We start from the raw sequence: 24,113 nt of genomic DNA on the forward strand, positions 1-24,113 counted from the left end.
CTGCTGGGAAGTGTTGGGTGCTGGCTGCAATGAAATGAGAAGCATTTAGGAGCTCTTTCCAGCAGAAGAAGTCCACTCAGTGGTCGGCTACTTCATGTCAGAATAAAAAAAGGCCAGCTCAAGAGAAGAAGGGAGGAGATTCCTGAGGGAGATGTCACTGTCAGAGCTGGCCCATAGCTACAGGGCTGAAAACATCCTCAACCAGGTGAGGCTAATATGGAAAAAACACCAAGCTATGCCTCTCAACAAACTGGAGTTAAGCTGAGCACCACCACTTCCTCTCAGTCCCTGGAGGAAGCACTGAAGCAGTGGCATGGTGAACACAGGAGCTATAACTGTACTGACCATGGAAGCCACCTGCCGTATAAATAAAATGGTACCGTAGTCTCCACCCAGAGAAGGTCAGAACCTTGCAGAATGCAGCCTGCACTAAAAATGGGAGAACAGCCACTACTAATGTGATCTGTCAAAGCACAACAGTGGCAACTATCAAGCTGGCAGCCTCGCAGCACCTCAGTGCCAGTGAGGGAATTAATTCACAAGGCAAAGAAATCCCCCTGAGTAGTCTCAATGTTCAGCTGACTGCTTTTTGGCACCAAAATGGCTTATTGTTTTTTTCTGTACAGAAGTAACACAGCCCAAGAATGACTAAGATGCTGCCTTAAAAACATTTTATAGATGTAGAATATTTCCCACAAATTCCCAGTCAATTCAACTAAGCTATACTTGAAAAGCACACACAGTAAACTTAAAATATCCATACTGTGCTCAAGTCTGACCGGATCAGCTTGAGGACAGCAGAAGGGGACTGAAGAGGATGATGTGACATTTTATCCAATACAGTCTTCTAAAATTAGCTCAGGGATGCCAGTCTGAGAATCCATTCTGGAAGAAATCCAGCAATTCCATAATCCAGTGAAAGCTTACATTGCAGGTAGTAGCAACACATTTCTCCCACTTTGACTCCTGCAGGCCTTTGACTTGAACTAAGGGACTGTAGAACGCAAAGGTCTTGAATTTTGCTTCACTGAAGAACTCATCAAGATTCCCAGATTCCCCTTCCCTGTATTTCCCTGGGAAGGGCTGAATGGATTGCCAACTACAACAGACTGTAAGCTTACTTCTCATTCTGGTCTACCCACTCCTTTCCCCATGAGCCAGACAATGGTGGGTGCAGGCTGTTGAGTGACCACTTAAGTGAAATTCTATCTAGCATTTTGTGCTGGAAAGCCAACAGCACTTAATGGAACATGTGGAAAGGAAAAATGAAGAAAGATGGTAAGAAGATTGGAAGGGCTGAAATCTAGCTGCTCTCCAGACACCAGTAACTCTCTGGACACTCTGCCTGAAATGCAGTAGAGAAAGAGAAGCCTCAGGCTGCTGCATGGTAGAGGTAGAAGCCAAGATACTGTGGGATGCTGGAGCGGAGGTACCACGTTCTGCCCAGTACCATCACCCCAACAACGAACGCAAGCCCAGTGCGCACTGTAGCTGCTTATTGATCTGTCACTGTTACTACATAACATACATACCCTGAAGGTGAATGTGGGCTAGGCACTGGTGCTCAGCATTGAGGAATCACACTCATGCCCATACTCTCTCTCCTGAGGAAAGGAAAAGAAGGCAAGGGCATGGAACAGCTTCCTGTGCAACATCAACTGTCAGAAACATTCAGTGGAGGAGAAACTCCTCTTCCAGTTCATTTGCAGAGGCTAATTACCAGCCACTGCTGGAGAAGGGCGCTTCTGCGGCTGGACCCTGGCGGAGGTAGTACAGGATCACTGTCAGGGCCAGCACTTGTGCTCCGATGAGATTGTTTTCCTCTTTGGGTTACTCCCTCCAGTGGATACTGCCCTTTTCTCTCTGTGGCACAGGCAAAAACAGCATCCAGAGCAAGATGGAGAAGGAGAACCAGAAACCCTTCTGCGTCAGGTGCTGAAAGGATGGACAACTCTATTCTCCTCACGAGTCATAGTGAGATGAGATCTCAGGGAGCCTCACTGGGGGAGTTAAGCCAAGATAAAGGAAGCTACTAAGACTTCCTATGAGCCAAGGCTTCCAGCAGAGCTCCATGCTGGTCTTCCGTCTTCCTACTAGAGAGCTACGGTAAAGGCAGCTCAGCAGATCTCCTGCACCTCAGTGTAACTTCTGCTTATGAACTTCATCTTCTCACAGAAGGATGGGTGTACAGGGTGCATGGAAATCAAGTGCAATATCTCCTTGACAAATGCACCAGTCCTTTTGCTGTTTCACATTGAACCAAGGGGAGAACAAGGAAAAGGGAAAAGATGAGCTCTTGATGACATATTTGGGATACAGAAAGGCCACACGACATCTTCTGGATGACAAATTCCTTTACATGGAGTCTTTTCTCTGCCTCCACTGCCCAAGTGAAGGGAAGGAGAACAAGCAGAGGATTGAACCTGGGTCTTGCCACAAAGAGCCAAGAGGTTAAATGGTCTCCTGGGAAGGGGAAATCACAGCATGCCAAATCCCTCACAACCCTCACTGATAGCTAGCTGCAGCATCTTGTGCACTTCTTCATAGGAGTCATAAGTAGGGAGGCACAGCTGGTTAAAACTGTAAAACAAAAGAAAAATTCCATTCAGAATCAGGTCTGAGAGGGAACCATCCCCATCAGCTGCCTTTAGATGGATTGATACAAGCATCACACATATTACATGACATACACTGTTTGCCCACCACAGCTAGTTGGTGTCATTCCCAAAAGCACAATAAAGTCCTACCACCCCGAGATACTTGCCAAGTGTGAGCTGTTGGCAAAGTACTGTGAGTTGGAGCTGCAATGATCTGGAAAGATGGACAGAGTGCAGCAAACCCTCCTGGGGGCAGCTGGGAGGAACCAGTAGTGAACTGCAAAAGCCTGGCCAGCTCTTCCTGCGTGAAACTGGAGACCACGGTCCAAAACCACCTCATGACCTGTTACAAACCAGGAAAGGTAAAGACAGGTCAGCCAGGGAAATCAAGCAAGCATATTAGCAACTTGCAAGAAGATCAGTCAATTGCCCTCACAAGCAAGTGTTCTGTTAACAGTTAGAATTGATTTGTTTTACCAGGGTGACACATAGAGGCAAGTATGACATAGTTTCTAATCAGTTAAGAGATGTCCCACACTACTGTCTCCCACCAATCCTTTCCCATAATGCAGAAAGGCTTCTTCTGCTTCTACTCTCCCCACAGAGATTTTATTTTTAGAAGCACCTGCATAGGCAATGAAAACGCACTTCCTTCTTGCACTATGTTATTTTTTTGGCTTTTCACATCATCTGGTACTTCTGCAGGAAAGGGGAACCATCCCAGTGTTTACAAATTGAAAATACAAGTTTCTATCTCTTTTCATCTTGGGTGTTCTGGCAGCTCCCATTATTTTTCTACACAAAGCTGCTACTATTCCCATACCCCTCCCACTGGGAAATGCAGAAAGGGATGAGAACCATTAGGGGGTACAAACTTAGGCTACTACATCAGTAGTCTTTACCATAGCACTGAACTCAAAACATTGCATGTGGGCTGCAAACATGTTTTTCAAGCATCTCTTGGTATATCTAAGTATATCACCACGAACATCTTCAGTAGCAGTAATCCACACCAACTCCTCCTGACTCCCTGCTGACCTGTTCTTAATTAGTGCTGTGTTGGATTTTTCTGAAGAGACCACTGCTGACAATTTTTACTTACTGGTATCTGATTAAACATCACCTCCAGTCAGCCAGGCTGAAGGGATCTCTCTAGGGGGAAACATTATTTCATAAGGTGTGCAGTCCTACCTGACCCCTGAATTTTTCTGTTTGTCCTTCTGAAAACCTAAATTCCAACCAAGAAATCTGTCTTCTGCTGTATTTGGGATAACTGGTTTCAACAAGCAGGAAGGAGAAACCCTTTCATTTACCTTCTCACGGAAGTGCCAAGATCCTCCTACCACTACAGCATGTGCCTTGAAGTCACAGACACTGATATCTCCAGTACCACACATAAGCAGCTGAAAGGCAAGAGACTGCAGTCAGAAAGTGAGGAGCCCAGGAAACAAGGCAACAGCTACTGTGCAAATTACAGATGTTTAACGTGCTTAGAGAAGAAACATTTTGGCTCTTTCCCAGATCCAGAAAGCACTTCATTTGTCAGAGAGGAGGGGAAGTAAAGGTAGAGCTGCTTAGGGAGGCAGCGATTACCTCAAGCTCATTCTCATCAAAAATAGCCAGGAGGTTCTCAGGAACTAATTCATTAAGACCTGGAAGAGAAGAGAAGAGCAGCATGTGCTATGCCCTGGGACATAAAGGAAGACAGGAGCAGGGAGCAGGCAGCATGTTACCTTTCAGGAAGTGATCCACCTCCTCTCTAACCTGATTCGCCAGCCTGTACTGTGCAAGCAGATTTAGGTACAGGATTTTGTTTTCATTGGTCACTGGTACTTGAGCCCCTCCTGCCACCAGTTCTACCACCTGAAAACAGAACACTTGACCTGAGTGTGACCAGCAGCATTCCCCAAACCTGAACTCCCAACCACAAAAAAACGAAGCAAGGAGTTACTTTCCAGAGTAAGCTCAATTTTCTGGGGCATAGCAGAGTTCTCGGTCCCCACTGCTGCACACAGTAGGGGTTAAACTATCCCACCTTCAGGAACTGCCTCCCTCACCTTCTCCAGCTGTCCTGTTTTGCTATACTTCTCTTCAGCAAAGACCAGATCCATCTCACTCACATCATTGTTCAGTATGAAGCACACTTTGGATTTATAGAATTCTGGGTCATCCGTTTCAAAATACTGTGTGAAAGAATAAGAAAGCAGGGACATAGAGGGAATAACAAAAAAACCCCTTATATTGTTAGCCAGAATTCTGTGTCTGCTACTACACCAACATTCAACTCTCCCCAAACCAACACAGGCTTCAGACAGGGCTGGGAAACTCTACCTTGTAATGCATACGAAGTCCTATGATCTGAGCCAGGAAGGACCGAGTGAAGCGAGCTCGAACCAGCTGTTTGTAAGCACCGCCTAGAGATGATTCATAAAGACACTTTCCTACTAGGCGGCCCGCAAATTCATATACTTTGAGTCGTAAATATGTGGGACGCCCTGGGTTTGGATGCACCTGCAAAGAAGCAGCAAAATGAAATATCCAAGTACCAGACTGACTAGCACAAATAGCAAATACGGGACCATTTCAAGTTCCTACATCTCTCAAGCTGGTCAAGGAGCTTTAGTGTAATGTCCTCAAAGCCAAGCTATAGAAATAAAATGCCTAAGCCCGCCTAGGAAGACCATGAATGTTTCACATGCACAGGCAAGAAGCTGTATGAGAGCAGAAATGGATTCTGAAATATTTAGACCCAACAAAACCTCTAAACACTTTGATGTCACCTCCTCTTGCCCAAAAATCCAGCCCTCTCTGCTGACTTGCCACCCTCTACTGCTCATCCAGACAGTTCTTTGAGACTTCAATGGGTTAAGATCATTAAGCAAAGCTTTGAGAAAGCCACTGGAAGTGACTATGAAGGCAAGCTAAAGCATGAGTAAGGTAGCACACCACTTAACAGCAGCATTGTTTAACCATCAATGGCCACATTCAGCACAGGAACTACAGACTCACCAAGGCCTGGTTGTTATCACTAAAGTGGGTAAACAGTTGATTGGTGGTATCAAATAATGCCTTACAAATGAGCTCAAACCATTCTCTGCGTGGACCTCCCCAGTCCAGAGCTACAAAATAAAACAAGCTTGGTCATCCATGGGTCATCAGTTCAAGAGTTTCATGCATGCTGCCCAGTATTACTCAATGCAAGAGTTCATCACAATGAACAGCTCTGTAGCAACGTGGCAGTAGACAGGGACTGCAGAACTATAGGTTTTTCTCCCAAACCTAGTCCTAGTTGGTTTTTTGATTTGTTTGGGATTTTTTTAGGGCTAGAGGGGCAGGGTTTACATAAGGCTTCAGGTCCCTATATGAAGTAGGTATAGAATAGCACCAGCAGGATAAATCACTAACATCTGTGAGAAAATCAGTGGGCTGGAAAGCCACAAAAGGATGGACGTACTACAAGAAACCAGAATTTCAGACTAAAACTACTCCACTATCCTTCCTTTTGCTTCCTCTGCATATATATTCACAGGATAACTCACCTTCTTCATCCTGAAAAATCACTTCAAAGTTTTTGCTCCAGTCAGAAACAGAAAAATTTCGTGTTGCTTTAAAAGACTGAAAAATAGAAAAAGAAAACAGCAGCAACCATTACTGCTTGGCATCCGATAACCAATATGCAGTCCTGTACATGTGAACAGGCAAACGCAAAACCGCAATAGTCTAGCACTCTAAAGTATAAAAGTGAAAATTACAAATACCTATGGTCTAATTCTTATTTGTCCAAAGCCACAGAAGCCAATTCCTCATTTTCTGTTATGAGAAACATTATCCACACAAAATACACCTCCATCCTAAAACCAGTGTGAGGTCTTAGCACAGAAATATCACTCTCAAGGCTGCAGTACAGTATTGTTTAAAGTATTAAAATGCCTGTGGGAAGGAGCAATTTCTGTAAAGCACTTTCAGCCCACGAATTAGATTTAAAATAGGAATGTTTCAAAGAGCACTACAAAATAGCTTGAAGAGAATTACTAAGTTCATACTTACAGCAAGTCACGATGCAAAAAAGTAACAAAATACCCCAAGTGTCTAAAATTTCCTGTGCCCTGATTCTGGACTCCAATTAGAGAAATTTAAGAAGCTACATGGCAGTCTTCAGTCACACAGGTAGTTTTGGCTTAGTTTAACCTCAAGTCGGTTAGAGCATCACGCTACTCACACCTCTGGACTAAACACATTGGTCACATTCATTGTGCCTATCAACCTTGGTCACTAGAGCTTATATTTATTATTATTATGGCACTGGATTTGTCTTACTAGACTGTAACACCAATGCTCAAGACAGCACAGGAATTTCCAAAATAATAGGAAAAATTAGTAATGGAAATACTGTTTAGAAATGAAGTAATTTTTCCAAGCTATTAACTGAAACATAGTCTCATAAACACTGCAAGCTGGTACATGCAGAAAATATTCCAAAACACAGATTTATTGCATGTAAATTAAGGGAAATCCTAGCTACTCCTGTTTTCCTCAGAAACGTTCTTTCCATCTTTGTAACATTACTGTTGTGAGATACACATGGAAACAATAAGTCAGGATAACTGCCTCCCCAGCATACACAGCATTTAGAATGTAATTTAAGAACTGTATTATATGAATGACTAAGCTCTGTTTTGGAAACACAACAGTTCAGGTCAGAAATGATGAAGATTTTACCAAAGGACTCTACAGAATATTTTCTCATCACTCTGAACCACTACTAGTAGCCTGTTGATGCAAGAGTTTCATGCATGCAGCTCAGGAACATCTGACTTGACATCTTATCTTGCTAAATGGCTCTGTGCCAGAAAACCAGTAGATAAAGACTCGGGAGCTTTATGTTCTGCTCCCAAATCTAGTCCAGGTAGACAGTCTCTCTCCAGGTCTCAAGTTCCAATGTGAAGTAGGGACTGCATCAGAAGACCTCCTGCTTTTACAGGCTATGAATCCATTTACAGAATCACAGAATCATTCAAGCTGAAAAAGACCTCTAGGATCATCAATTCTAAACTTTGACTGATCCCTACCTTGTCAACTAGACCATGGCACTAAATGCTACATCCAGGCGTTTCTTGAACACTTCCAAGGATGGTAACTCCACAACCTCCCTGAGCAGTCCTTTCCAATGTTTAACTTCTTCCATGAAGAAATTGCTCACCATGTTCAATGTGAACCTTCTCTGATGCAGCTCGATTTAATTTACCCTAGACATCTCTCAGGACTTAACCTACTCTGTGATAAGCTCTTTAAAAAGTTGAAGTTGCCTTAACTATTTAAGAAATTGATCAGACCTTGCTGCTCTAGGGAAGGAATACATCATTCCACATAACAACACACCAGAACACAGAGGAGCTAGTTAGTTTGATTTTTTTTCTTTTTCCCATCTCAAGCTGCCTGCTGGCATCTGCCTTGAAACAGAGGGACTAACCATTTTTAGCATGGCTGCCCTAGCACATTCCAGTTTGGATTTCTTTAGGCACTGAGCGGAATAAAAAGGATGGAGGAAGCACTGGGCTTAAGTAAAATGACTCAGACACTCACCGACTCCAGCAGACAGTGACGGCTGACCTTCAGTGTGACCTTCGAATGAGGTCTTTTCATATGCACCTGACGTAGCTCTCGCTGAAAGAAGTTCACTTTGTCTTGGAAGGTTTCAGAGCCTCCTGAGAAGAGTGACAATTTGGGTGAGGCCTGAGCTGTCAGCACCTCAGACATATACAGAGCATTCCTAAGATTAACTGCACAGATCAGCTTTACAGCCCAAAAGTGCATTTACTACAGCAAGGTTTGGAGACAGAACTCTCAAGGTAGTTTTGCAATTAGTCTTGCTGGTATTCATACTCACAGGTGCACTTTCAAAGAGCCTGACAGAGAAGCCAAGCTGAAAAGGAACAGCTGCTGTGATGAAGTACATTCACTGGAAGCACCAACAGGAATAGAGCATGATACTCCAGGAACCAAAGTTCTCATCAGAAGTTATTCAGTGCTGGCAATCTTTATTCCCCAGGGAAACTAGCAGGCTCAAGCGCTAACTTCCTGACTACTGTACCCACCTCACTGTCCCTTTACCTATGTTTTTATGCAGAGAGCGAATGAAAGTGGCTGCCAAGATGTTCCTCTCCTTGCAGCTCAGCTCCACAGGGGGTTGGATCCCATCATCCACCACCAGTGTCAGTAATTTGTGCACAGGATCAGGACCAAGGTATGAAAACTAGCAGCAAAAAGATGCAAGAAAGGGTAAACCCATCATGCAGAAGGCACAGTATGTTCAGTAGACAGAGCAACACCATCTGTGCTCTTAAGACTTTCTCTGCTCAATCATGTGTATGTAGTTAACAGGAAAACTATTTCTAGCATCCAGACTCCAGTTAGGAGGCTGCTTTAAACTTCACACACAAGTCTAAGGGCTTCAATGGACACAATTACAGCATTTTAGCAAGGTTATGAGGAAAATAATCAAGAAATATGCAAAGGAATCAAGATTTTTGCCTAGCATTGGGACAAAAGGCAGGAAAGAGTGATAAGACTGGCTCTTAGTCACAATTAGCAAAACTTAGGCACTGAGAGGGAATTCCAGAGCAGAAATTCATGCCACACAATGTTGTTCTGTGTGCGGACACCCTTCTCTCCAAAAGGAAAAAATAGACTGTGATTCACAAGGATGACAAGCTATCAACATGGAGGTGCAGTGACAGGTACATAGAAAGAGGCTCACCTTTGTGCCAGGACACACTCTAAAGGTGAAAAGGCGCCATGGAATGATCTTCAGGTAAAATTCTTTCACTGAGAATTGCTGAGTAACCAAAAGGAAAAGAAAATGTTAAATGTCACAGATCTGTTAAGGGTTGTCCCATGTCCCTGAAACACATTAGGCAGAGGACACATCCATGAGGCTAGACCTCCCTTCAACCCCAGGAACAGGTTTCTGTAGCATTTGGCACAATACATGAGAACCTTTAAAGCTCCACAGAACTGTAAGCACTTGTCAGCAAGACTTCACTGAGTGCATTTATGACGCATGTGGGATGCCAGCATGACACAGATTTTATAGCAGTAAACTATTGTGTTCAGTAGAACGTCACCAGTCTAACTGGAAAGTAATCTTAAGTACACTTGAGAAGCTGAGTTCAGGACAAGATTGTAATGCACTAACAAAAAGGTTTCGGTAAAAGTCACACCAATGGACTACTGCTATTACTCCCTAATTTTCACAACCATTTCAAGCATCTTTTAAAAAGAACTTGCAATAGCTAAATCCATGAGATTTGCAGAAATTTATTCTCAGTCTATTTCTGCCAGAACAAACTACTTACTGTGCAACTCCTGCCTTCTGAAGAGCAAGTGAAGATGAAATTTTAGCATCTTTAGACAAAAGAAAACCATTTCCTGCACAAACCTGTCCTAGCTGCAATGACTGGAAAAACTGACGAGCAGTACTGGTCCAGAAACAAGCCAAATATGAACAGCAACTCCTTAAAAGAAATAGCAGCACAGTAACAGTTTTCTACTGTTTCTATTTCTATATAGAGAGACACCCAGGGATACAATTATGCAATCCTAAGAATCACATTAACAACTTTGGCACCTAAAGGGAGCTTCTAACAGTACCCACTTGTAGTGATCTGCTTTACCAGGTAATGCAATAGAAAAGAGTACAGAAGTCCAAAACAATGCATCAAAGATGAAAAGATGCTGAGCTCCCAAGGACACAGCACTCAAAGTCAGTTCTTAGAGCCATGTGCAGCACAGATTTAGAAATCTCCAGCAGCTCCCTCCATCCTATAACTGTTTCACAGTCCTCTTTCTCCCTTTGGCAGGAAAGAAATTCCTGGATTAGTCTTTCACTTGGATATTTATCACTGCATTTTTCAGAACACATTTTAATAGATAGACGAACAAAGTGAATTTAAATTCATTAGTAAATTTAGAGGAATTTTCTTTCTAGTTTCTGAATGCTTTTAGGCAATAATAATGGAAAATAGTTACTGTTAACATACTCTTATAGTAAGAGAATCCTCAGTGTCTCCTGTTTCTTCTACTTACAAATTTACGCTTTGTTCTCTGACCATTTTTTCCCTTTTCTTTTGAGCAAAGCATTCCAGAAACAGAACAGAGACATCAAATCTGAGAAGGTGAGATTCTCTTAAATTGAAATTTACAGGTATCAGAAACTGAGAATAGGAATTGCAGGTGTGACCTGACAAAAGCAAAGGAAAGGCAAACAGAATATCTACTGAACAATCAGCAAGAAAGTTTCCAGTAGGCTTTGGATCAGTCCTAGAAAGATCCTAAAAATCTGAAAACACGACCATAAAAATTCAAGTTCTAAAACACCATCCTAAAACTTCCAAGGCTCATTTTAACATTATTCTCAGTCACAAGTTCCATGTTTGCCACAAGCAAACCATTTTTTAACCAAATCTGAGGCACCTGAATCTGGAGCTAAGATATAGAGCACAAGGAAGCTCTTCAGTTACAGCACACTTTAAACATGCACTCAAGTGTGGTAACTTCATATCTACCTTAGGTGACACATAGCAGTACACTTTTTTAGGCTTCTTCACTTTCTCGGGGGTCTGGCTGTCAGAAGGAGAATCTTCATCTTCATCCTCAATTGCAGTAGAAGGACGGCGCTGGGAGGAGCTCAGATGCACCGGTGGAAGTTGCCACTGAGTGTTCGTATAACTAGGAGCATCGTAAAGGTAAGCTTCAAAATAAATACTGACACCTGAGGTGGATACATTGCGTTCTACAATGTTCTTTTCATTCTCTGAGGGAAATAGATATAAAAGAGTGGTGTAAATCCTAATGGAGACAAGAGTGAAAAAGAATGCACAGGCCACCACCAAATCAGTGACTATGACTTTAAAGAAAAGGATCCAAAGGAAAACCTGGTCAAGTGAAACTTTGATAAAGAGAACCCAGGAGTGGGATGAAAAGATTTCAAGACAGCAGTTTGTCTGTTAGTGACAAAGCATACAGAACCTCTCTCTCAGAGCACCAGCCTGAAGGCATAGCCACTTAACACTGAAGTCTGGCTCACTCCTGAAGAAACCAGGAATTATAGCATTGTTAAAAAAAAAACAAACCTCACATAGGTTACATGCAGTGTTCTTCATCCATACAACTTATAACACACAATACATGACTGGCTCAGATGCCAACTACTAGCAAGCAATAAAAATTGCCTAATTTCAGAGGTAAACCTCCTGAAATAGGGGAAAAACACTTGTTTTTGTCTGCTGATGGAGCAGAGAGTATCAGCCCTCAGAGATCTCCCCTGTTAGAAGCAAATTAATTTACCTTAGTATTTTTAAATGAATAGGCTTTCCTTCAGCATGGCCAGCCTGCAGGGAAGCCACAAATAGCTCTGCTACATGAGTGTGCAAAGCACATTGTAAGAGAACACCTGGAGAATGAATACTGAGTAGGTCTTGACTCACCACTTAGAACAATGATGTCAAAATCACCATTGCTTATGGGCTGGTTCTGGTAGGAGATGCAGGCATGGAAACAACCCCTAGAGTGCAAGGTGAGTCGGAAGAACACCTCACAAGTCTGCCGATTGGACACCACAGACTTCTCAAACACCACGTCAGAACTCTCTTCTTCTTGAGGACCCAGCTAAACAGAAAACAAATTAATAAAAGGAGCTCTCCAGCTCACCTGAAGTCAAGCAGCCAGGGGTGAGGTTGCACTCACCTCATGGATGGAGAGGCTGTAATTGTGCTCATCTATCAGGGACACGGAATTGCTGGTGGGATTGTCATACTCATCTCTGGGAGCTATCTGCAGAGTGTGCTGCTGCCCACAGGTCAGCACCAGAGTGGAGAAATGACAGACAATTTTGGTTTTGGAGGGAACCACCATTCCTGAAGCAGACAACAATAATTTAGAGTCAAACAAATTCCAAGGTGAAGCTTTAAAAAGCAAAAGAAAAGCAACTAGGGACACAATACCCTTGAAAATGGATCAAATCTAAACACATTCTATACCCCTATATTAAAAAAGCAAAGTATCTGAGGACTGAAGTATATGGTGTAGTGCACAGCATGTGCCTTGGATCAGAGGTTTAATACTAATAAAGCAAACCCAGTTACTAGTCCTCTAAAGAATGCTTTTCCACCATTCTAACTTTCTGCTCAGGAACTTGCTCCCACTGTTCATACAAAATATAAGCTAGCTGACACCTAAGAAAACCTGCAAATGCAGCTTACCAAACAAACGTTATTGGGGTTAAACCTGAGCTTCTTCTTTCGGAAGGGATATTTTAGCAAGCTTTGTATCTATTCACAAAACAATGAATAGAGGTCCTTTTGATGACAACATGTACATGAGACATAAAAGGTGCCAATTGGGGTCAAAAAAACAAAAGTAGAAAAAAACAAATTTTAGATGGATAAAAAGGAAACGTTTTTACAAAAGTGTGTAATCAAAGGTATCAACTGCTCCAGAAGCTTACAAGAATAGAGTATTCAGAAAAAGAAGAGGCAAATTATGACAGTATTTCCAATTCAGATACAAGTAACTCAATACCTTCACAAAAGGTGTTCTCTGACTACTAGATGGATTATGAAGAAATTACTACAAAATGGAGAACATGACAGAAGTGGATAGGGATTTTAAGTAGCACTAATGACTTATTCTGTAAAGCAGTTTCTGTTTTGTTATGCACTGGTAGTCACAAGTGTGTTTTACTCATGGGTCTGCTGCTGGAATCTACACGTGGCAGAAGGAAAATGGTGAAGGGTAACCCCTTCCCTGTCACCTACCTATTTTAGCTGGAAACACATTTACCTAAGGGCCTCCAATACTGCCATATCTACTTTGAATCCTTACAGGGCCACTTAGATCTTACCTGGCTGGAACACCTTGTAGTAGGGGCTGTAGGCCACATTCAAGCCACCGAGTTTTACAGTGATCTCGTATCTCCCAGCCCTGCGCACAGTGAAAGCCACTTTCACCACATTGGAATTGGGCTCTTGAAGAACTTCCTGGGTTACAGGAATATCAATTGCTAACTCCACATGGCAGATGTGAACTCGCAGCCCCACAGGCCTGTGAGCAGGGAAGGGTTGCCCATTTTTATAGAATAACTGCATGGGAAACACAGAAGTCCAGGTCAGCAAAAAACATACAGTGCACAGAGGAAGAGAAAACAAGTTGCCTTAGGGAAGGGCAAGTACCTCAGCTCAGCAAAGGAAAAATAACTAACAGACAGCTCTGTCACACAGACCGTGTTCTCCAAAACGAACAGGGACAAGTGGGCATTGAACAGCCCCATTCTCTTTTGTGCTGGGGTTCAAATGCATGCCCTGAAAAGAACATGCCTCTAGGCATTTCCCATCTGCACTTGTAGTGCAAGTGCAAATCATGAAAACCCATTAGCAAAAGGAAAAAAGTAAAGCCATACCCTTTCAGAGAAACAAGCAGATCTTGTTCATTTGTACAGCTAAGCTCTGAAAAAACTCTTACAAATTTGTTACAGAAAACAGTGTGATGAAGATGCTGACCTAAGGAGCTGACCCAGCCTTTACTGCTAAGAAGCATCATAATGAAAACAACACGTTAGATAAAATCACAGGCAGCTCAATCACAGAAGTGATCTCCTGGACAATTTCAGAAGGTAACATACCTCAACCACTACTTCCTTACAAGGAAAGAATTACACCTTGAAACTCTATATGCATGGCTCTTCAAGAGCCAGCAGCCTGTTGGCCAGAGCCTGCCTGCCATCTGCAATCAGCCTGCAGTCAGAAGAAAGTTACTATTCTTCCCTGTTTCTAAGTAAGGGAGGGTGTGCGGCCTGAAGTCGTTTGCATCTTGACTGACATCAGGAGAAACTAGTGAATGCAAAGCTACTGTTGATGAATAAAGGGCTAAGCAAATGGGACACAAGCATGAAGCGGAAGGGCACATTGCTGGAGCTGCATGAGTGTCAGTAAGGTGAAGGAAATAAATTTAAATAGCAGGAACAGAACAAGTCCCTTTCCCCTCAGCTTTTTTCACTGCCTGCCCTGGAATTAGAACTCTTCACTCACCACCAAGCAGAGGGGTTTTCTTCACCTTCCCAAGAGGGACGGGTATGGCAAACTAGATGAACATTTCTTTTTATTTTGATACCCTCTTGGATGGGAAGGTGGGATAGAAAGATGGGCACATAAGCCCAGCAAAACCTGCTCAAACTTTCTCCACATAGTTCCAAACTCTCTGTGTTCACTCATCTTACTTCCCCTAGACTTGGCCTTTTGGGATTAGAGGGAAACAAGAATCTTTGGCAGGTTTTTCCAGGTCTGACAGAATAACAGTCCATTTTACAGTAATGGGGAGCGGTCATGAAGCTTTACAGCTCTTGGGTTGGTAAAATGCCCATTCCCACACCCTCAACTTCAGCTGCACAACCAAAAGATAGCACCAAAAAAGCAAAAGGTTTGTTGAAGGCAAGGCTCAGCCTACCCACTTCCCAGTAAAGGAAGAAGTAGTCAGGACAAGCCTGATCTCCTCTGGCTCTTCAGAGGATTCTGAAGACAGGAGATTAGATTTTAAGAAGTGCAAACCTCAAATATGCCCTTTCAGAGTTTTGCAACACATTAACAGAGCAGAAGGCATACAGATAGCTTTCCTACTCCTCAGTTACATCTGGCTTAGCCCCAACAAAAAAATATTTGAAGAGCCCATCCCTAACTCAGACCTCTGTTCCTGCCCACAAAGCTGCATGGAAACAAAAATATTGCCTTACATGCACTCGGAAGGCCATGCTATGGCCCACCTCATAGGGGTCCTTCCAATCCCAGGAGATTTTGCAGGACCGGGGATCCAGATAGTTGCCTCGCACGTAGTCATAAATAGTTCGCTCCCCTCGGCGTTCCCGGTCCTCATGCTGAAGGAAGCTGACTATACGTGCGGCAAGCTCAAAGAGGAACTTAATGGTGAAGAAGAAAGCTACAACAGATACTGTGATCCCACCTGCAGCAAGGAGAGAACAAAGGGTGGTTGCAGCAGCCAAGGTGTCTGAGTCAGGCTCTAAAATCCCCTCTGTATCAGCCCAAGATGTCTTTTCATTAATGATATTCTACTCAAATGCAAATTAGGTATTTAAGGCAGATGCTATTGCATGAACATTTATGGTTTGTGTTATGATACAAGCAAGGTTAGAAAATACCAAATCTCTTAAAACTCTGCAAATTACTTCAAACAAAGGAAATAGTTAAAGGTGGTAGAGAGTCTCAGGTAAGGCTTGCAGACATCCCAACAAAGACATGGAATTCCCTTCAAGTTGCAAGTTAGAACTACAGAGATTCCTGTAAGGGAAACAGTCAGATAACCACACAGCTCCTGCACATCACATTAAGGCTGGATTAAGAAGCATCACAGAGGCAACAACCCTCCACTAGTTCTTGAAAGAAAAAGTAAGGGGATGGATCAGGAATTTGGTCAATGAAAGGACTTTACGAACAAGAAGAATGGTCGAGAGGCAAGTCTGCCAGGTGGAGGGCACAGTGTGGGGTGACAGTAACTTCATGTTTGTTAGGTAAACTCTAAAATTAAATCAAAGGCTTTCAAGAAACCGTTCTAAAGCCTATGGAGAGGTCAACAAATACAGTGGCAGCCTTTCCTTCACTTACCAATAATGTAAAACATCAGGTCCCTTCGGTGAGACAGACAGCCGAGGATCACAGCTGCATCTAGAACACAGAATAGGCCAAGTCCAGTCCAGTGACTCTTCCTCACACACACTGGCCTAAATTTAATCTATGATTCCTCAGAAAAAATGCCTATTGATCATTTGTCTTCTTCTCCAAGGACATTCCTAAAGCATTATTCCATAAGATTGAAATATGTGAACAGCACAACATGCTACAATTAACAGTTCTCCCTTTGTCACAGATTCCCATTTAGATTCAGGGATCGATAAGAAGGACAACATATCATCCCTCTGAAAACAGTGAGAGCAGGCTCTGGGTACTGCAGGAAGGAGATACTTTTTGCAGGATCATCAACTTCAACAACAGCGGCCAAAGCCACTCATCCAAACTGTCACACCTACTTGCAAGTCACAAAGTTAACTTCTACTCTGATACGAAAGCACATTACAGAGCCACCACCCAAATGGACAGAAGTTGACCCTTAACCAACAACCTTAGAAAAAAAAGCTATGGAATAAAAGTTGCAGACAAGACCATCCCCATTTGTTCAGAACAAACAAAACCCTTCTAGGGCAGATTCAATCTATTTTTGCCCTGTAAGTCTACTACAGAACATATGAATGCAACTGGAAAAGAGTCCATTTGCATTTTCCAACTCAATTCTGCGGAGTGGAGCATCTCTGCTGAAACTCTTACTGATCAACACAAAAGCTAAAACCTTCTGTCTGTACACCATTAAGTTTAGAGCAATTTTTAGAGACACCAGTCTAGACTCAAGTTTTCACTGAGGGGACTGCTAAACAAACATGTAGTAAAAATACCACACCCAGAAAAACAACATGCTGTTTGGTTGATAAGACATAGCTGACAGATGGAACAAGAGCAGCAGCAAGGAACACATGTGACAATTCGACAAAGGATTTGGCATACAGTAATGCATACAATATAGCTCACCATGTCACCATTCAGTTAGTGAGAAGCTACATTGTGCATCCAAGCTGCCTTTTTTTTTTTTAAAACAAACACAAAAGGGGAGTTATTCATCAGTCATCTCGACAGCAGCAGTAACGGACATCAGCATGCAGAAAGCTCAAACAAGGTATTTCCCCCCAACAATAGCCATGACTTTCCAGCCCAGCAAATCCCCTTTGCTGGCCTCAGCACATAGTCCACCCCTCCAACCAAAGAGCAATCACATACCTTTACACAAGTGCCCATGTTCTAAAAGCCAAAAAGAAGGTACCCATTCTTCAGCATCCTTCCACTTTGTGCCCCAATCTGGGACAAACATCAGCAAGAAGAGGCCATATAGAAGATCATCACAGAAAGAGTAATTCTTGGAACTTGCATCACAGAATCACTGCTGAAAGACAAGGACTTGAGCACAGCAGTTTCTTCCTCTTTGTGGGAAAAGGGTTGTCCTGCAGTGCTGTTTCCTTTAGCCTGCAGTTAGCTAGCTTTCCTGGAAAAGTAAAAAAAAGGAGAGAAAAACGTTAGATCTCTCCATTATGGATAAATCTAGCAAGCAGAAACACATGAGAGATGCAAGATTCAAGAGCATCACTAGACATCAAGTCCATGAGAGGTGCTATAAAAGTATCACTGTTGATGAGGTGCAAGGCTTCATCATATCCTCAACCTCTATCTGTCACAATCTCATTTCATTATACAACCCCCTGAAACTAGCACGTTCAAGATGGAACAAAACACATCCTTGCCTCCATAGGTTTCACAGAGCAGCTAAGAACCTGCATGCTGTTTGTAAAGGAGTATTAAGGATGGAAGCACGAACCGATAGCCTAGGAGGAATACAGAGAGATTGTCTCAGCAGCCAGGGATCAGGTTAGAAAAGCTAAAGCCCTGACAGAACTAAACCTTGCCAGGGATATCAAGGGTGCCATGAAAACTTTCTATAGGTACATTGGTGATAAAGAAAGACTAGGAAAAACATGCACCCTCTCCAGAAGAAAACAGGAGACCTGGTTACCCGGGACAAAGAGAAGGCTGAGGTACTCAACAACTTTTTCCCCCTCAGTCTTCACCAGTGAGTGCTCCAGCCACACCAACCAAGTCACAGAAGACAAAGACAGGGACTGAGAGAATGAACACTATACTAGAACATCAGGGGGATTTGTTACAAGGGCTTGTAGTAATAGGACAAAAAGAAGGACTTCAAACTGAAAGAGGGTAGGTTTAGATTAGATATAAGGAAGAAATAAGAGTAGTGAGGAACCAGATCAGGTTGCCCAGAGAAGCTGTGGCTGCCCCATCCTTGGAAGTGTTCACAACCAAGTTGCATGGGGCTTTGAACAACCTGTTCTAGTGGAAGGCATCCCTGCCCATGTCAGGGGAGTTGGAATTAGATGGCATTTAAGGTCCCTTCCAAGCCAAACCATTCTATGATCAGATAGCCCTTCAAGTCCTCATACCCAACAAAATGCTATATTCTCTTCTCAAACCGATTTTGCCCAGATTTAAAGGGCTATTTATAGTCAAGCCTCAAAAAAAAAAAGAAAAAAGTTTTTCACAATTCTTGGACCACAAAGCAAACTAGATTTTGGGTTTGGTACTGTTGTTTTAGGTATTCAGGAAACTGAGATCTTCATAAGGGATTTCAGTTTCAGCAGCACTATCCACTAAATTACAGTTTACTGTCAGGATTGAGATAAAAAAAATTAAAATTTAACAGCAAGGATTGACACAGCCCACAAAAACCAGGACACATGCCAGAAGAAACACCACAGAGCCTACATAATCGGTATCTACTCATTCAGAGCACAGATTACATAAAAGGAGTGAGAATGAAAAGAACAGAGTCAGGCTCACCAAGGCAGCTGTCTGTTAAGATAGTCACCTCTTCTGGGGATGTGATGTGCTCCTCCCACCTGCCAAGCTGCCAGTTCAGCTGTCACTTGGTCCTTAGTCCTTCCTCCTCTGCCTTCCTCTTCAGATGGCTCTTATTTCCCTCCATGACAATAATCATACAGATCTGGCTGCCTTTACACACTTCTATTAACCTTTCTAATGCACATGAAAATCAACCGGTAAGCCTGTGCGGAGCTTTTCGGCTGCGCTGCAGAAAACAGCCAGACTCACTGTCTTTTCCTCACCCACATCTCAAGGAAAGTCCCACCCACTCATCTATTTTCCTCCTTCCTCTACTTTTTCTCACTGCAACAGTGTTGCAGTCCCCAGGGCATAAATTCTCATTCTCCTCCTAGGTAAAGCATCGGGTTTCTAAGCTCACAAATCTCTGTGTGTTAAGGACCACAGACCTGGCAATTTCCTTGGTATTTTAGTTGTTTCACAGTACATATCCAAGATGTGTTACAAATGACTGGTTGAAACTCTGCTCCAGCTTGGCCTGGCTGTGGAAGGTGTGTGGTTACTCCCCACACAGCTGGGGAATTTCACAGGAACTTATCAATATTTAGGAATCCACAAGGTCTCCCTCCAGCATCTTTCAGAACCTCTTCATGTCACAAAAAACCCACAAAGATGTCTCTGTGGGTTCATCTACTCAAGCTATTTCTGCTTCACTCCACAACTCCTTCCCTTCTGTGAGGTACACCACAGGCCACACAGCCTCTCTCTCAAGCATAAAAAGAAAGATCCATCATTTAAACTACAGGGCTTTTAAAGTAAATTGGAACCTGAATCTCTTGATCTGGTTTGCACAATTTCTGAACTCGATGGACAAAGGGAATCAGTTATCTCAGGTATATTAGTTAATCAGCACAGCAACTTGACATTTTATTATCCCTACATGATGTGGTAAACAAGACACCAACTCAGGTGGTCACCAGAGATGAAGTGGCTCTTACACAGTCAACTTCCTTCTAGCTTACTCACTGCCACCAGCTTTAAGAGTGCTCTTGCAGCTGGAATACATTGAAGTGAAGAACCTAGCTGCAAGTAGGTGGTATCAAAGATACATTGCCACTCGACAAAATGAAGGTGTGAATTAAAACCATATCTGTGCTAAGAACTCCTGGGTAACTGTCATAGGTTAGCAAGCATAGTCCCGGAAGGGACGTCCTTGCTAAGGGGTGCTTACAGTTTCCTCTGGGAACTGATAGAACCTATCAGCTGGCCAGTTTGAATATGGACAATTCTCTAAGCCACTTAAAGTTGTGATCACCTCTGTGATCCACATTTAAGAATAGGCAAACTCCCCCTCCAAGCTCTCTCTCGTTTCCGGCGCTGGGACAGGTGGCTGCAGGCCCCGTGTGGGGGCCAGCGGGCCCGGCCAGGCCCTGCCTGGGCCAGGCCGGGCCGGGCCACGGCCATCCTGGAGCCATGGACCTGTTCCAGCCGTGGAACCCCCCCCACTGCCTTGCCGTGGGCAGCCGGAGCGGCTCGGCTCTCCCCCCTCTCCACTGCGATAAGAAAAATTCAACATTCCAGCTGCAAAGCTGCAAGGTCGAGGTGAGATTAACCCTTTTATTGCTGTGAAGAGCTGAAAACCTGAGGGAAGAGAGAGAGGAGATGCTTAAAGCTGAAATTCTGTTGTGAAGCTATGATATATCAGAGTATCCTGTTGTAATTTCATGAAGATATGGGGGGTGGAGTGTTCAACTCGTGAGCAAAAGCACCTGCGCTGAGATAGGCAGATGCTGACGCAGCTGTAATTTCATGAGAAGTTTGGACAGGGAGAGATGAACCAGATGAGGACTTTTGCTCCAAACGGGAAAGGAGAAAACCTCAGTCCGTAGAGATGAACCAGATGAGGACTTTTGCTCCGAACGGGAAAGGAGAAAACCTCAGTCCGTAGAGATGCTCCCAGAGATAGTCCTAACGATGAAGATGATGAAGACCCTTTGCTCCCAGGGAAGGAGAAGGGCCTCTGTTTTTGTTTCTGAACGGCTCAACCTTAAAATTGTACCCCAAAAAACTTCAAGAGTGGACCCTCGAAGGCAGTTGCGGGAAAAGCTGCAAGTCTGGGGAAAGGACTCACACGCAGGCAGAGAGACTCCTCTTCCTAAATGGACTGAACAATATTTGGAAGTGGGCGGCTGTCTCGTTGTGATAATGTTTTCATAGCATGAGCAAGAAGAGACTTCTCTTTCTAAATGGACTGAACAAGGTTATTATGGAAGTGGTAAACAGACTGAACATCTCAAGGGTTGTCTTTTCACATTGTCAGTGGGAGAAGGGAGGAAGGTGGGGGGAGGAGGAGAGTTCTGAAGGTGGTATAATTTTTTTTCTTCTTTTAGGTCTGTTAATAAACTTCTTTATATTCTTTCAAGTTTGGTGCCTGTTTTGCATTTCTCCTAATTCTTATCTCACAGCAGATAAACAGTAATGAGTATTTTGGACCAAACCGCTACACTAAATTGGTGTTTCTGCCCGGTTACAAACCGAACCCGCGACAGTAACAATCTGGGAAACAAATTCTGAAAAGCAGCAATATAAGGGGCCATCATAGCTAGGCTGGAAAAAAAAGTGCTGAATTATCCAACAGGCCTTAGTAATCTTGATCCAAGGACAGAGCAAGCGATGGTCTCCTGCCACCTGCAGGGAAAATGGGGATTTGGGAAGCTTCACCTTGGTTTGACTCAAGGAGACGTACTGGCATAATCAGGATAGACAGCATGGAATCATAAAATAAACTGCATTAGTGCCATTGCTTCTCTCAAGTCAGCAAGGAAAGCAAGTTGTGATGGGAATACATTTAGTTTGTCTTACTGCTGCTGTTGAAGCCAGAGGAACACAGTGCAGAGCTCCAGAAGGAAGCGAAGTGTAACCACACACATACAAAAGGAACTGTAACACAGTAACACACGTTCATGTGGCTACAGCTACAAACCCAGCTAGGGGCATGCCATACAGAACGGATGTACTGAGCTCCTAGGAAATCTGCTGTGCCTCTTAATTTTATTTGCACTGATAAATTGCCATTCTTCTCTTAACAACAAACCTTTAATTTTGTTTTAAAGCCTTTTTGCAGGTTAATACTACCTCATCCAATCAAAATAAGAGAACCATTTACATCTCTATGCAGAATCTCTCTCTATCCATGTGCACAAATGTCTACCACCAATGGCACGTCTGTCTCATGCCATGTACAGATGACTATTCTCTAGGGAAAGAGACAGTATTATCTCACACTAAGTAAAGCATGCACAAACCAACAAACAGGAATGCCCATGAGACCCTAACTTTAAAATACATTCACAGAAAACTGAAAAGTCAGCGCAAAAAGCACTAAGCAGGATCCAATATCGGCTGTCAAGGACAAAAGCTGCATCAATGGTCAGTGTCTACAGAAAACAGTCATTCTCTTACTAGGGATGGAATTTGTCATATGCATTTACATACAAGCCCTATAAAACAGTGGCAACAAGAAAACAAACAACAAAAAAAGAGACTTCTGTCAACTGCTTAAGTCTAAGGACTTTTCACTGCAGATGAACCACCACCAGCACTGTCAGCTCCTCCTGTCCTCAAACACAGCAAGCCAGCCAGATGGCAACTTTCAGGCCAGTCTCATCTTAACACCAGCTCTGCTTCCTGAGCCAGGACAAAATTCAGCACCATGCCCAGCTGCACATCAGTGGGGAAAGTAGATCACCCCTTTCTTCCTCAATTATTTCGCTTCCCAAACCACAGAGGGAAACTTAAGCAGCATCATGTGAGCTCCACCAACTGCATTTCCTCAACCAACAGTTAAGCTAGGTATGATCACTCAGGCGGAAAGCTCAGCTGTGGTTTTCCTAATAAACACAGTTTTTCTTTCAGTCTAATTCTCTTCCTCATTGACAGAGCATCAGTCACAGTTCTACAGAGGTCACCACTTCAGGAAAAAACTCCTTAGTGGTTCTTCATTGGCTGCTTTTTCTGACCAGCACACCAGATAAAACCGGTTGTATTTGGAAGATAACAACAGCTACAAGATCTCACTAATCCCGGAAGCTTCCGTGAGAAGGGCCTCGCTCTCTCCCTTCCCTGCACAGGGCACGAGAAACCAAGTGCCCCGGACCAGTCCAAGAACTTGGAGAACACTTCCTTTCATGTGCAGAAAAGACATTTTGGGTCAGACGACACCATTATGGCTGCAAAAAGTACAGCTAAAAAATTATGCTCATTCGCTAAGATTTCTGGTCACAAATACAGGTAAGATTCAACGATAATGACAACCCACTGCTTTTCATTAGGAAGCTCATGAGCTAGAGCGTGGCAAAACCAGCACTACAATAACTCTTAAAGAAACCAAAACAGTCCAGCAAGCTCAAGTGAGTGGGCTGAAGACCTCCGTAACATCCCAGCTCGGCTAAACAGAGAAGAAGAGGGGGAAGGAGGGCGATTGGTGTGCTGGGGCTCCCCTTCCAGTCCGCACCAGCAGTGGGCTCGGCGGGGCCACCAATCCCCACGGCCTTTCCATAGGCGCCTGCTCGCTCCCACCTACCCCCCATGCCCCGACACCCCCGCAGCGCCGCGCAGACGGCGAGGCCAAGCCGAACTGAAAAGCCGGAGGCCGCCGCCGGGATGCAAGCCGGCCCTTCCCACTCGCCGGGAGCCCCGGCCCCGCCCGGCCCCGCCGCGGCCTTCCCGGAGCGATCCCCGTCGCGGCTGTATCAGGCCCACCGCGGGTGCTCCGGGCCGGCAGCGGAGCCGTCATCCAGGGGGACGCCCGTCACGGCGGGGCGGCCGTGCTGCGGCTGCAGCTCCCTCGCCCTGGGAGCCCGTTCCCCACGCCGGAGCCCGAGGCGGCGGGGAGGGAAACGCCGGTACCGCCGTTACCGTGGTCTCCGACGGCGGCCGCAAGCCCGCAGCCGCTGCCCCGCGCTGCCGCTGCTCGGCGCTGGCAGCCGGAGGTGACGCGCAC

At 44.0% G+C, this 24,113-nt stretch overlaps 1 protein-coding gene across 5 annotated transcripts; it reads right to left on the bottom strand.

Annotated features, from left to right (window-relative positions):
* Positions 1 to 1,023: 1,023 nt before the first annotated feature.
* On the bottom strand, positions 1,024 to 24,113 carry AREL1 (apoptosis resistant E3 ubiquitin protein ligase 1). 5 transcript variants are annotated; one of them, XM_042046931.1, is made up of 20 exons: positions 24,029 to 24,113; positions 17,486 to 17,747; positions 16,265 to 16,324; positions 15,409 to 15,605; positions 13,498 to 13,735; positions 12,342 to 12,511; positions 12,083 to 12,263; positions 11,162 to 11,409; positions 9,355 to 9,432; positions 8,709 to 8,850; positions 8,181 to 8,302; positions 6,137 to 6,212; positions 5,607 to 5,716; positions 4,929 to 5,108; positions 4,655 to 4,780; positions 4,331 to 4,460; positions 4,191 to 4,249; positions 3,911 to 4,000; positions 2,765 to 2,940; positions 1,024 to 2,580 (listed from the first exon to the last, which is right to left on the bottom strand). In XM_042046931.1, exons 2-20 carry the CDS (start codon positions 17,574 to 17,576, stop codon positions 2,478 to 2,480), a joined length of 2,577 nt encoding a protein of 858 aa, XP_041902865.1. In that variant the 5' UTR covers positions 17,577 to 17,747; positions 24,029 to 24,113; the 3' UTR covers positions 1,024 to 2,477. The 5 variants fall into 5 exon arrangements, with proteins under 5 accessions (XP_041902865.1, XP_041902863.1, XP_041902864.1 ...); XM_042046929.1 differs by having other exon boundaries at positions 15,379 to 15,605; XM_042046930.1 differs by lacking the exon at positions 24,029 to 24,113 and adding an exon at positions 19,112 to 20,279 and having other exon boundaries at positions 15,379 to 15,605.

This window comes from Corvus kubaryi, unplaced genomic scaffold, assembly GCF_017639235.1.
Source record: "Corvus kubaryi isolate FWS band 111438036 unplaced genomic scaffold, C.kubaryi_AGA036_p1.0 66, whole genome shotgun sequence".
NCBI classification, from domain to species: domain Eukaryota; kingdom Metazoa; phylum Chordata; class Aves; order Passeriformes; family Corvidae; genus Corvus; species Corvus kubaryi.